This window comes from Struthio camelus, chromosome 5, assembly GCF_040807025.1.
Source record: "Struthio camelus isolate bStrCam1 chromosome 5, bStrCam1.hap1, whole genome shotgun sequence".
Taxonomy (NCBI): Eukaryota; Metazoa; Chordata; class Aves; order Struthioniformes; family Struthionidae; genus Struthio; species Struthio camelus.
In genome coordinates this window covers 18,027,454-18,041,401 of record NC_090946.1, presented here as the reverse complement: position 1 = coordinate 18,041,401, position 13,948 = coordinate 18,027,454, and the positions used below count along the sequence as shown (strand labels likewise).

General features: G+C 56.4%; 1 protein-coding gene across 3 annotated transcripts in view; it reads right to left on the bottom strand.

Moving 5' to 3' along the window:
• LSP1 (lymphocyte specific protein 1) overlaps positions 1-13,948 on the bottom strand; it is a 49,952-nt gene that overhangs the window by 20,708 nt on the left and 15,296 nt on the right. For 2 of the 3 annotated variants that reach the window (XM_068944799.1, XM_068944797.1), the window contains exons 2-3: positions 4,255-4,407; positions 201-290 (exon numbers count right to left, since the gene is read on the bottom strand). In XM_068944799.1, coding sequence (XP_068800900.1) covers positions 201-290; positions 4,255-4,407 — 243 coding nt within the window. The remainder of the gene's footprint in view (positions 1-200; positions 291-4,254; positions 4,408-13,948) is intronic. The other variant, XM_068944798.1, reaches the window with a different exon arrangement.

Genomic DNA, 13,948 nt, shown 5'->3' with positions numbered 1-13,948 from the left:
CTGTAGCCCACATCGCAGGCAGAGAGCATCCCTCCCAAGGCGAGGGGCCCGTCCTGCCCTGCCCTGCTAGTGCTTGAGGCTCTGGCCTCCAGCTTTGCGTGCTAGGCTTAGACTGGGCTTGATCCCTCCCTGCTCAGGCACGGTCCCTTTGCTGGGCACGCTTGCTGCCCCTTCCCTCACTCTGTCTTTGTCCGACCCACCTCTGTTTGCGCTGCTCGAGCTTCTGGGACCAGTCACTGAACCCCTCATCCTCTTCCAGCTCCGAAGGCTCGGAGGGCTTAAAGTCGTAGCTGAAACACAGCAAGAAGAAAAATTAGGATGAGAGAGGCGCAAAGAACCAAAGTTGGCCTGAAAGAACTCCAGGCTGATCCTGTCCTTCTCTCCCTCCGGTTGTTGTATCTTCTTTCCTGTGACAGCTCCCAGATCCCACTTTAAACCTTATTCTCCATTATGGGAAAGATGCTTTTGCCAAGTGTTTAGGAACTTCCCCCTGTACAAAGGGGATCTCTCAGTGGAGTCATCGCAAGATGGAAAGGAAGAAGGAGCAGCTCTGTGTCTCCAGCAGACGTACCCAGCTGCCTGTACGGTCTCTTGGGGGTTGCAAGCCAACAAGCATAAGATAAGCAACCCTTCTGTCCACGGCTTGCTTCTGCACTGGAGTTGACCCTAGCTTGTCTGGCCCCGAGAGGTGTTTCAGACTGGATTCCCGCTTGTCCTGCGCTTGTTTTCCTCATGCCGCTCCACACAAACGCCATCAGCATGAGCTGGCCTGAGCAGAAAGCTGGGTCGTGCAGGCAGGAAGAGCGAGTGCTTAGGACACTGGCTCAGGTTCTGGGTTTGATCTGCAAGTTCCCCGTGCTGCTCTGAGTTAGTCACATGCACTTTCAAGACCATCTATAAAATGCTAGCACTAGTCCTGCCCCATCTCAGGGCAGCATGAGATGAGAGGGGGAGGCCTCAGACCCTGGGAGGATGGGCTCCAGGCGCCGCTCTGCAAGGCAGGGCCCCGCTGCAGCGCTGCAGACCCAAACACCTACGCGTTCCTGCCTCGTCCGACCCGTGCCCTGCGCTCCTGATTTGGGGACGAGGCATCAAAAGCCCCTTGGCTACTGGCTGCAGAGGGAATGGATTTACCCAGCGGGTGGCAGGCAGGGAGGTTGCTCCAGGGAGCCCTTCCTACAGGGTCACTTGAATTGCCAGCCGCACTTTGCCGTGGCCCTGAAGCCCACTGCTGGCAGCTCCCTTCTGCAGCGGGGACTTAACACACAACCCACAACCCCAGGGCGCAGGCGGCCGGATGGAGCATCAGCCCTCCTGGGTCGCACAGCTGCCTGCACCGCATTGGGGTTGGCCTCGCACGGGGGTTTTTTTCCTTTTTTTTTTTTTTTCCTTGCATTCAGGACAAAAATTGCCAGCTGGCTGGGGCTCCCGGCTGCGCGCCAGCTCATCGATGCCCACTTTGCAGGCGGCCGCTTGAGGAGGTACCTTCACAGATGTTGTGGGGACACAAGACGGTCGAGTCCGCCAGGACAGGAAATGAGGATGTGGGACCCAAAGATTCGTTCAAAATTAAAAGATTCAAAACATACATGTGTCCTCCCTTCACCTTTTGGGGCTCTGAGGTGGTGTCAGGAGATGGCTGAGTCTCCTCTGTAACCCTGGCGGCTAGAAATACGGGGTATTCCTCTGAGACTCTGGAGTCTCCTACGCATCTGACTCAAGGAGCTGAGGGTTGACCAAGTTGACCAAAACCAGCAACTCTGGCAAGTCTGGCGAGGGCGGGCAGCTGGGGGCTGCAGGACCAGCCTGCATCACCTGGGGGCTGATGGCGCTAGTCCTGCGCTGGGAGCTGCTCAGGAGCACACAGAAAACCGCAGCTCAGCCCGAAGTTTCAGCCCAGCCCAGCTCGTAGCGCCCCTCAGCATCCCCCCAGCCAACTTGGGCGCCCAAGTAGCAACGCGGCGTCGGTCTGCGGTATCATGGACCGGAGCGGGCAATTTGTCATGGTGCGGCGGTAGCTCCTAGAAGCCCAGCGAAGGGGCTGTACAACATCCTTTGCACAAACGGATGGGAAGAGGCAGCCGCGCAGAACCGGCTCTCTCAGCAGGGACCAGGCGGAAGAGGAAGCGACGATCCCAGCCGATGCGCAGCGGGAGCCCGACGGACTTGGGAGGAAGGCGCTCGAGAAACTTGATGTGGCATTTGGAAGAGACTGCAGATCTCCAGAGTCCCAAGTCAGCGCTTCGGGGGGAGCTGCAGCGCGGACGTTGCCCGGGGGCAGAACTGCTCAGGTATTTGCGTCCCTGGCTGCAGGCCGGTGGCCAGAGGAGAAGGGATGAACGTGAGCCCTGGACACGCAGGGAACGGCCTGTTGCGTCCGGCCGTTTTCCCCTGGGAGGAAGGGAGAACAGCTGAAGGCTCTTTAGAAACCTGCTCGCCTCCTTTAGGTGCCTGCGCTCCTCGGGAAAGGGGGCCCCCGCCGAAAGCGCTGAGCCAGCACGCTTACGTCAGCACCGGCTAAGCTGCTACATTAGGGAGCACGTCAGAGCCTCCCTGAAAAGTGACCCTGCCCGGGCATTTCCAGCGAGGAAATCAAATCAGCGACGCTGACCTAAATCCTCCCGAGGCGGGACGCGCCGGCAGCGATCGGGAGCGAGCGGGCCCGGCCGGCTCTGGGGACTAACCGGCCTGGCCTGTCTTCGGGACCCAGCACTACCGAGCAGCCCAAGAGCCGTTCGGATTTTCTATAAAACGACTCTTTTGCAGACAATTTCCTTTTTTTTTTTTTTTTTTAACTTGGGAAAGGGACGGGAGGCACCCGGCCAAGTCCCCGGGGTCCCAGGAAACGCCGAGGGCCTGTTTACACAAACAGGGGTGACATGAATGGGATGAGTCACAGCGCGGGAAAGAGGGGGCAGTGTTTACACAAGAGAGAGCAAAGCTTTTGGGAAGATGGATGGCCGGCCGGCCCTGGCTGAATGAGCAAGCCCAGGTGGCTGTCAGCAGCTGCAGCAGAAACCGGGGCACGGCCGGAGAAGCAGAAACATCCTTTCCCAGTGAGGCCTGCCTCTGCTAGCTCAAGCACCGGGGCAGCTGGGAGAAGGTCGCCCTAAGGCAGAGGGGCAGGACCTGCTGCACGTGGTCCCCCGTGCAAGGAGGACACCACCCAGCCTTATGTTTGCGCCTGGTTTTCTCTCTCCACTGAGCAGCCACCTTGGGGTAGGAGCCCTTAAGCTGACGCGCCGCCCCGTCCCGTGCCCGGGAGGCCAAGGCAAACCGCTCTGCGCCTTTCACAGGCCGGACGTCTCCATCTGGTCTCCGGGCAGCCCCAAGGAGAAAGCCATGGGCGAGCGCTCCCGTTCCCTGAACGCTATCGCAGAGGAACAGCTTCGGGCGCTCGGGGCCGGAGACTTGGCAGAGGGGCTGGAGCCATTTCAGGCTCCACCTCAGCATCTGCTACGACCATGGGGTTTTCCTGGCCGGCAGCGGTGCTTCGCGTGGGTTTGACGGTAAACACGCAGACAAGGCCTTGCTCCAGGCAGGGGCTTATGCACCTTATTGAATTTGGGCAGCAGGAGCGGTCCCCCGAAGCTCAAAGTGCAGCGTCAGAGACCGCAGAGGTTGTGCTCGCGGGCTTGCTGCAGCCCGCGGTGCACCGCAGCATCTGCCTCTCAACCAGAGGCAAGAAGTCTCTCCTGCCGCTTCAGGGACTTTTACAAACTGTTTCCTAACCCCCGTATGAAAGTGAAGTGGAGGGGAGTCCGGAAAGCTAATAATTGTTATTACTTTTCAGATCTTCTCTTTGCTTTTAGGGCAGACTACAATGTTTCGTCTGCAAAACGCTACCGGGTTCCTTTCCGCAGAAGACTTGCAAACATCTTTGCAGCGCTTTCAGACAGAAAAGCCCTGGATAATTTTCAAAATAGCTTGGGAAAAAACTGATCTTTGCATGGAAAAAAAAAAAAAATCAGATGCGTATAAATACCGTTGCCGCTTCCCCGGGAAAATTAAGCTGCTGCTTCTCTCCGCCCGTAACCATAAATCCCGCCACCACTTCTCCATTCGGATGATGTTTTTAAGAAACGCAGTTGGACACAGGTATCAACGTGTTCAGGCGCCGGATATTTATTACACGTTAATACCCATTAATAAGGAAACCGTTAGCAGTTGCTGCCAGGTTAGCCCCCAACCCTCCGGGCGGCCGCCCCCGCGCCCCCCCATCGCCCGAGGGCTCGCGCTCGGGGCGCTCCTTACTGGTTTCGCTGGGCCGGGGGGCCGCTCTCCGCCCCGGGGCCGCCGTCGCTCGAGCCTTCCTCGGCCTGGGACCTCAGCTGCTTCTCCCGCTCCCGCCGGCGCCGCTCCCGCGCCGCTTCCTCCTCGTCCTCCACGCTCCACTGCGCCGTCAGCCTGCCGAGCCGGGGCGGAAACCGCGCTCTCAGCGCCCCGCGCCGCCTCCCGCACCCTCCAAGCCCACCCGTCTCCCAGGGCCGGGCGCCCCGCAAAAGCCCCTCCGGGGACGAGGACGCGGTGCGGCGCCCGAGGTGATGGACGGACTCTTGCTTCATCCTCTGGGGAGGATGGAGGGGGGGGGAGCGGCAGCCCCACTCTCCTCTCTCCCCACCTCGCTGCCCCTTCCCACCTTGTCCTCCAGGGGAACAAGGAGCGCCGAGGCCCCGGGAACAGGGCCCGAGGGTCCCCTCCTCGGCCCCCCTCCTTGGCTCCCCGCTCCTATTTACTGTTTTCCCGCGGGTTCCCATAGAAACCGTTGTCTGTGGTCCTGGCAGGAAGCCACCGTGTTGTTGGGGTTTGGGTTTTCGCTCGGGGTGTGTGTGTGTGTGTGTGTGCGTATTGTGTTTTTTTTGTTTGTTTGTTTTTTTAACGTATAAATGAAGCCATTCATTAAACTCAGCCACGATCTCCGTCCCCCCCCCCCGTGCTGCGACAACTCCGGGCAGCCTCCAGGTCAAGCAGGCTCTTAACCCCGTCCCCCGCTGCGCTGCCCCAGGTCGATGGAGGCAGCTCCCCGGTGAGGCCAGAGCAAAGGAGGTTCCGATTTCGAGCCGGTCGCGACCCCCCAACCCCAACACCGGCTTCAGGCGCCTCGGCAGGGGCAGCGCGGCGACAGCCGCCGGAGCCCCGAGGCCGTCCCGCGCGCGGCGGCGCGCGAGCCCCTTGGGTTCGCCGCCCTCCCCGTCGTCTGCCCGCCGGGGACGTGACTCACTGCCCGTGACCTCACCGGCTCGCTATGCCGTCCCTCCACCTCGGAGGAGAGGTGCACGTGCGAGCGGGGGACGGTGAGAAACAAACGAACGAACGCGAAACAAAACCCCGCCAAAGTACTTGCTTTCGGGTCCGCTAGAACGGCTGGCCGAGCCGCGAACTACACGCGCCAGCCCAACCTACGTCTTCGTCAGCCTCTTTTCTTGCGCGGCGCGAGGGTCAGCTGAGAAATCTCCTTTCAGAGCAAAAACGTAGAAGGTTTCCTTCCAAAACAGTTTTAAAAGGGTTGGGGGGGGGGGGCACGTTGGCCTGTTTTTTCCAATTGTTAGCAATCACATCTGGCAGCTCACGTGGCCGGCCCACAACAGGACTGCACAACCGCTTTTTTTTCCTCGTTTCCAGCAATAATCGCCCTGCGCTCGGGGAGGGCTGCACGAGCCGATATCGCGTACCCCTGCCTTCAACTGCATCCCGCGCGTTCCCAGGCCGGCGCCACGCTTGGGGAGCTTCGGCAAGAAGGGGGCTCCTAACTGCCAGCCGGACCAAGAACGCCCCGTTGCCGTCCACCCGACAAGGCGCAGGGCAACGACCAGCTGTAGGCTTGCAAGACGAGTTTATAATCTGCTGAACTCCTGCACCCAGCCGCCGGGCTATACAAACACGCATTTTCCCACCAGAGGAAAGAGAGAAACCCAAAACGTCCTTCCTCCCTCCCCTGCGTCGTCCCCTCCGCCCGGCGGGAGCTGCCTACGGAGCCGCTCCGCGGCCGTCGCGCATCGCCGGCCGGCTTCCCCCCGCTGCAACCGGCGGGGCCGGGCAGGCTGCAAGGACACGCCAGTTCGTTTTTTCCTTAAGCAAAGCACGCAAGCACTTTGCAGCCAGCTAAGTCTTTGCAAGCTGCCCTCGGATGGGCTTTTAATACTGCGGGTGCCCGAGACGCAGGCTGCGATGGTGAAGGTGACAGGGTCTTCTCCAGCCATGCCAAGAGCAAAGCCTCTGCACCCAGAGGGCTGGAGCTGCCAGAACCCCAAACCGGTTGCTCCCCTGGGACCAGCAGCCCGAACAGCCTCCCCGCCGGACGCTGCCGACCCCGGCTGCTCCCCCAGCCCACGGGGCAGCTCAGCCCAGCGGCGAGGAGCCGCGGCGGGACCCGATCCAGCAAGACGATGTCACCGGGTTGGGGCAGTCCTGCTGCGTAGCCCCCAGCCTCGCGTCTCTGCCAGCAACTCGGGGAGTTCTGGGTTTGGACCAAAATGTTCTTTGAGGCAGGGATTATCTCTTAGCGAGGAGGCAAGGAAATCCTGCAGGTCTAAGGACCGGCTCAAAGCACCCAGGTTCAGATGTGGCTACAGACTCACGGTGTGCCAAATGTCTGGGATGTTCAGACTTCAGCTCGGGCTTGGGCCAGTTGCCCATATTAAATCCAGATCTTGACTTCACCTCCCTCTGGACCCCCAGTCAAGGGAGGAGAGGGTTTATTTCCCTCCCTCCCCATTTGCCCAGCAAACGCCTCCTCCAGCAGAACAAAGATACAAGCACCAGCGCTCCGACTGTGCCATTTCGGATGGCCGCTAATGCCCGCTCCAGACAAGCCAGGAGTGCTAGAAAGGTCACGTTTCCTTTGGGCAATTCCTCATCAGCACTCAAGGAGATTATAATATTCAGGCAAGGGAATTTCTGGCACCAGATGAGCTGTATTTAAGGGAAATGCTGCAGACTCTTTTGCACGGCTCACAGCTCAGAGGAAGTTTTGCTGGCCCCAAACCAACCTTCAGCACTAAAGCTAATTCCAGAAAGGAAAATGAAATGCCTCCCAGAGGCTTCAGACTTTGCAGACCTGTGCCAGAACCCAGTAACCCTCTACCAGCAAATTCGACATTCCTGTCTCCTGAGCTCGCCGGGGGATCGCAGGCCAGGACGGCGCTGACTTCGGTCGCTGCCTCTGTCGGGCAGGCTGTCCCTGCACACGGGACGCTCAAGGGGGGCAGAGGCTTTGGGGACACGGTTTAGGAGGAGTCATGTGCGGCCCGTGCACGACAGCGGGTGTTTCCCAAAGGGCACAGCCCGCCGGCCCCGCACAGGTCCCACTGCGGTCAAGGGGGAATCTCCCATCACCTGCAGCGCTAGGCCCATGCCTACCAACCTCTGAAAATATCACCCTCCGGCAAGGGGGCTGTATTAAAGTAAAACTCTCTCGCGCGGCCATCCAGCAACCGGCTACAAAAATTGCCTAAACAACATAAAGAAAACACGCCCAGAACATGGTCTAGGGCTGTCAACAAGTTCATCCCGCTGCAAAGCAGAGCTGCAGGTCTTCATTTCATATTCCGTTTCTCACCTGTTTCAAAAGGGCCCAGGGATGACTGGTAGGTGCGCTACGATGTGCAGCTCGCGCCCGTAACTTGAAACACAAGAGGACGCCATCAAAAGGCTACAAGGGAGCAGCTTTCTGACCTACCAGACTTAGTAAGAACTGGTTCATCACTTACTAATCTCTTATAAACTGCACACGAACGGATCTGTATGCCTGGCTCAAGTATGCTGAAATACCCAGATTACGTGTCTCCCCTCACCTCGCTCTGCAGGAGAGGCACCAGGACACCTCAGAGTCGTGGCTGAGGACATCTCCCTGCCCTGCCCGGTCATTCTGCCACGGCTCAGTTTCCTTCTCTCGCTGCAAACTACAGGCTCATCGGCTCAAAGCAGCGCCCTGGGAGACATCTCACATAGCAGACACCGGGGCTAGGCATCATCGAGTTAAGCATCTTAGCCCTGTCCAAAGATCCACCTAAGGCCCAGGGTTATATGCGTGTGTCAAGATACCTTCAAAAGTCTCCAAGTCCAAGAGCTTGTCCGAGGTCACCCAGACAGAAATAAAGAAGCGAGCGGAGACCCAGCTAGCATCGCCGAGTTAGATGGCAGACAACGGTTACGTTTCTTAATGGACAGGTTTCTGAGACTTTGGAGTAATGTTGCCTGATAGCAAAGACTACAATTAGATAGCCATCTGCCTGGGTAAGGAAGGCAGCGTGGATATGGGTATGATACAAGGAGAGAAGAAATAAAATGAAAAAAATATTATGTCACGGCCTAGAGTTTGTTTTCTCACAGTCTCGGGGGATATGGTTATTCTAGCTCTGAGAGATCAGCTTGTCATTCAAAGACAGCCCGAGACGCTGGACAAGCCTCTCCCTCCCATACATTCATGTAATTCCTCAGCTGCATTGCTTGGTTTGGAGTCCAGGCTACGAGGTTTGAACGAGAAGGGTGAGGGGGAAGGGGAAAAAGCATATATGCTGCACCCTTAGCCTTTTTCTCATACCAAGCTTCCCCACCCCAGCCATAGCTGGGCAATCGCAGCCACTTCCCTCCGTTTCTTCTATAAATCACGGCTTGCCTTCCCGACACAAGCAGCAGGGTAGAGCCGATACAGACTGGCAGGCTTCCCATCCTGTCCTCACTGGCCTGCTGGAGCTAGGAGTGGGGGTGCGGAAAGGCATCACACGCCACGCGATAAGGATACGCCAAGCAGCCTAAGCAGAGTAAGATACAGCACAAACTTTCATTAAGCAGAAATGGAAGCAAACCAACATGGCAAAAACCTAGTTTTCCTTTAAAATTTAAAACAACTCATTTTTCTGAAGAAGTCTTGATTTCTCTGCACAGAAACATGCCCCGTTTCTGCCCAAAGAAGGAATCAATGCCTCGAATCCAGGCTCGGTCTGGAGCACCTTAGTCCCAAGGCTTAGGAGGAGGTCTCACAAGAAAGACTTTTTGATTCAACTTCCAGCTGTTTCACAGATCCAGATATGGAGCTGCATGTCCATACGTGCCAGATATTTTGGGTGCAAAGTCCCCGTATCTCCCCCAGAAGGGAAAATGCCCATCCCACAGGCAAAGGAAGGATGAAAGGAAACCGTTGCTATTGGAGCTACTGCATTGCAACGGTGCCCGTGGTGGGGCGAGTAATAAAACTCTGCCTGGTTTAGGCTTCATTAAACTTGCTGCAAGGATTGACTCGTCACTGTGGGGTGTGACGGACAGTGAAAGCCCAGAACTGGCAATTTACAACTTCCAAAAGCATCTGAAGCAAGACGAGACACATTTCAGAAAGCTGATGGTGAGCGACAGGAGCAGACCTTGGAGGAGGGACTCCGCACTGCTGATCCTTCAGCACGTTCCCCCCCGCCGTGACCCTCCTGCAGGACACCGGTTCCAGAAGTTCTTCATGACACACCAGGACAGTCCACACTGTGGGCATTGCACAGCCCACCCAAGGGTACCCTTCTTGCAACCAAGGGGTATTAAGGGTGGGTTTTTTAAGGCCCTGTGACTATAGTTAGAAAAACAGAAAAAGCCAAAGGCTCCAGATTGCTGAGGAAGGTTTTGCAGACAGGGCTGGGAGGACAGACGTTTTGCAACCATCTTATCATCAATGCTCTCTATTCCTAAATGAATAAACTCACACAAAGGAGATGAAGCTGGTTCTTCCCCTACCTATGACAAGATCTTGGAAGCATCCCACTGGCAACAGCCCCAGGCCCAGGGAGCAAGCCTAAACGTGGGGTCACTGTCCTTGGCAGGACATTACCATGACGACAGCGTTCGCAAGCCTGGGATACAAAAAGCTGCTTGCAAGAATGTACGTTCTCCCTGTACAGGCACAAGGTAGCCAATGGGAAAAATGGATTTTTTTTATTTTTTTTTTATTTTTAATCACAGCAGACAGAATCCCAAAGAATCTTTTAAAAGATGATGGATTGCACCCCCAGGACGGCGGGTCCTCAGCACACAGATATGCCGGTGCGGTAATGCACTAACATCACCCGTCTGGAATTTGGAGCGGGAAGGGGGGAGCTGCTGGCGATCACGAGTCCTCCCAGGCCTCTGCCAGGGCTGCAGCGTGCCGAAGGTGTGAGAAACCGGTGCCGTGTACAACCTCGAGCCGGGGCCTTTTCTCACGGTCTGGTCATTTCACATGTAAGGCTCGAGAATCCAGAACCTTTCTAAAGAGGAGGAAGTGTGGGGCCTGTTTTTATAAGGGAGAGGTGTTTTGGGGGGATAAAACAGGCTCTTCAGAAAAGGTTCTGACCGGCTTACCAAACGCTTGGATTTTTGTTCTCTTGCAGAAGGCAGCAAGCCTCCACAGTCTCCCTGCCCCGCTTACCATCAGCCAGCTTCCTCCTCCTCGATACGCATAGGTTGTAAAACGAGTCTGATTGCACAGGGGAGAACAATAGCATTACCCCCGCTTAAAATGGGTATTAAAAATAAGATTAATATCAGGCCTGCTGCTTTTTATAGCACCCGTGAGCCGAGATGTGTGAATCCTCCAGCTTGGCTGTAAGTCATTGATTTTTACAGTCCTCCGGGCTATGCGATTCCCCCACACCCCTACAGCCCAGATCAGCGGGGAGGGGGTTTCCTACAAGAGCACTGACAGGAGGCAGCAGGGAGGCCATGGGAACGCGTTATTCAGCTCCCTGTGAGAGTTGAGGTTTTCTTCATTTATGGCCATCATCGAGGAGCTGCGCCGCAACAGCGCCCAGCGCCCGCAAGGAGCCCTCAGCCCCCGCTGTGCTGAGGCCCCCCGCCTTCACCAGAAAACCCTCTCTGCCTTTGGGCTCAAGTTGAGGCCCTAAATATCCAGCTGGTTTGGGGCAGGCAGGCATCCGAGGCAAGCGAGGAGCAGCTAGGCTGAAAGAGCGAGCGAAAGTCAGCCAGACTGTAGGACTCCCCTCTCCTTCCAGGAGGAGGACATTACCACCAAGGGAAGGTGTGGGCTTCTGACAGCGCAAGGCCCCCGCACTTCATCTTTTCTCCCAGGGCCGAGAGAGCACTACATCAGCAGAGCAGCGCTGGAGATGCGGAAAGCCCCGGGGCCATCCAGCAGTCTGGCTCAGGAGGGCTCCTCGCGTCCCCCGCGCAGCCCTCTCCCCTCTGCAGCATCTGGCCTTCCTTCCCACCCTCCCACCGAGCTCTGGCCCAGGTCGCAGGAGCCAGTGCTGGGGAAAGAGGGATTTAAAAAAGCCACTAACAAATCCAAGCAACTACAAGGAGGACTTAGGAGGGACACACACAGCAGGTAACCCCTACTGGAAAAGTATAAGCTACCCTGATGAGTCCCGCGTCCCCTGCTGTCCCCATGCCCTCCAGCAATAGCCCATGCCAGCAGCCAGCCGCAGCTTTCCCCTACATCCCTCCCTCCTCGTGCTACCGGCTCACTGCACGTTCATTTTCTCCTTCTCCCCATAAGCAGCTGCCCCACTCCATGTCAGGCTCGCCGCGTTCCCCGTATCCATCCACGGGGAACACGGAGATGAACACGAGTACAGAGCTACTGCAGTCATAACACCCTGAAGGCGTTCCCCACTACATCCCAGTCAGCGGACATCCTGCCCGGGCCCTGCCGTGGCACCAACCACCCCAAAAAACACCCTGCTTCCCCCTTCAGTCCAAAGGGCCATCCAACCCATGCGCCCTCCCAAGCCCTTCAGACCCCTTGCTCCCACCTCTGCCCCAGCCAGCTCAGCTCTGGAAGCAGGATGGGAGCATCGGGGCAGCGCCTTTCCTGCCGGGACACATCAGGACAAGCCCTAGGGATCACGGGGCACTGAACAAAAGGACGGCATCACACAGAGCTGGGTGAAAACCCTTAGCCCCTGTCAAACTACATGTTCCGCTTGTGAAATGACACCAAATTTCAGGAAGTTAGGGGGATTTTAAAGATGCCCCAAATCCTGGGAGATTTAGGGTAGTGCCAAGGGGTTGCCTCAGTCCAAAGAAACATACGGTGCCAAAGACAGCGAGCTTCGGCTCATAGGGAAAAAGAATGGCTGGGAGCCTTCTGCAGGCACCAGGACCAAGACTGCTTGGATCGAGTTGGAGATGGAAAGCATCTCTTCCAGGAGCTGCTCCCTGTAGGTCAAGCCAAAAAATAGGGGCATGCAAGCACGATTTCAGATCTCATACTTTGGCTTTCCATATTAATGACTCCACCGATGATAAGGGAGAAAAAGTTTCATCCTACTGAGGAAACAATTAGATTTATCTTGCCATCTACTTTTCTGGATCATTTTGTACCCTTGGGCTTTTCCAACATCAGCTTTAGTCCCCTTCCACGTGACAATATTTGCCTTTCTGACTCGACTGCATTGCAAAGGCATATAATCATTCGTTTGTTGCCTGTATAGCAGTCTTGCTTTGGAGTTCTCATCCTGGGCTGGTTGTGCTGAGTATTATACAAACAGCACACCAAAAAATTGTCCTTCCCCTCAAAAAACAGATCACAACTCACTTCCATGCTAAATCGGAGATCCACCCGCACGCAAGAAACCGAACTGGCTGCTACGAGAGCAGCAGCTCTTCCAACACCCGTCCATCCGCACAGCGCTACGCGCCACTACTAACGTGGCAAAGGGAACAAGCCTGGAGCCAGCGATCGGGGCCCTTAGCAGAAGCTGTGTCTACAGAGAAGCTGCATAATCCAGTTTCGAGGAGTGGCACTGATTTTACAAAGAGGCTGATTTGTGGGTTAATTAAACAGCAATATTCTTTTGTGAAACACTTGAGGCACAATAAATAGAGGGGGAGTAAAACTCCAGCAGGAACAGATAATGAACTGAATGAATCGACATGACAGGCACTGGATTCCTATGTTATTTACAGGAATTCATTAGAAGGATAAGGAAAAAAAACAGACTGAGATAACAAGATGAAATGGCTCATGTTTGGAGAGGGCTTTGCAAATACCACATCTTGCAGGAGCGTGAGAGATCACCACTGTTCACTTCTCTCAAACCTTTCTGCAGGGGTCTCTGCACAGACACTCCACCGGACCGGGGCGACCCTGGCTGCGCACAACAAAGCGGGGGAGCTGGGTAGGACTGGAATTGCCCATTGCGCCCGATGCCTTTCCCAGTTAGTCATCTCCCGTGCGTTCTCCGCAGTCCCGAGGCACGACCCTGGGCTCTGCCAGGGCCGCGGGTCCTTTGCAGGCTCCAGCCTCCCAAGTGCAAATGGCACACTGCTACCCATGTCCAGCTGCAGCGGGAAGGGCTAATTTCCCAGCCCACTCCAGCACACAGAGAGGTGAAGGCCAAGAGGCCATTTCCAGAGTGCTGATGCAGCATCTCAGCCTGGTGAAACAGCCTCCGTTACCTTAGATGCAGCCCATTGCTTTCGAGCACCCCGACCCGCGCTGAAGCTCAGTGCGCACTAAAGCTGTCCACGCAGGTGGTGGAAGAGCCAGTTGATACAGAGTGGGCTCCTGGGACCGACGCTTGGGCCAACACAGGCTGAGCAAGCATTTGCAGCCAAGCAGTCCTGCTCCACACGTGGGCACAGGCCATTTTGCACACCTGAAATGCCGAGATTTTTGTCCCAAGCACGTGTCTGACGCTCAGGCACTGGGATTCAGTCTAAATTTCTTAAGACTCGCATCCTGATTGCAGAAGGGTTTTGGACCAGGACTTCAACCCCGCCATGGGACAGCCCAGCAAGGATGCAGCTTCCTCAGCTGAGCGATGCTCAAAGGTGCTGTTTCTCAGGCTACCCCTGCAGAATACACACAGGCGCACGGCAGCTGAGCGGGAAGGGGAGCAGAGAGGCCAACAAGGGCACTGACACAGCCCGGGTAGACCCCACAGCGCCCGTGAGCAACATGAAGTACATCCTTTTGATTTTCAGTGAACGGGGTGCAAACCAAGACTGCCAGCTGGGAGCAACA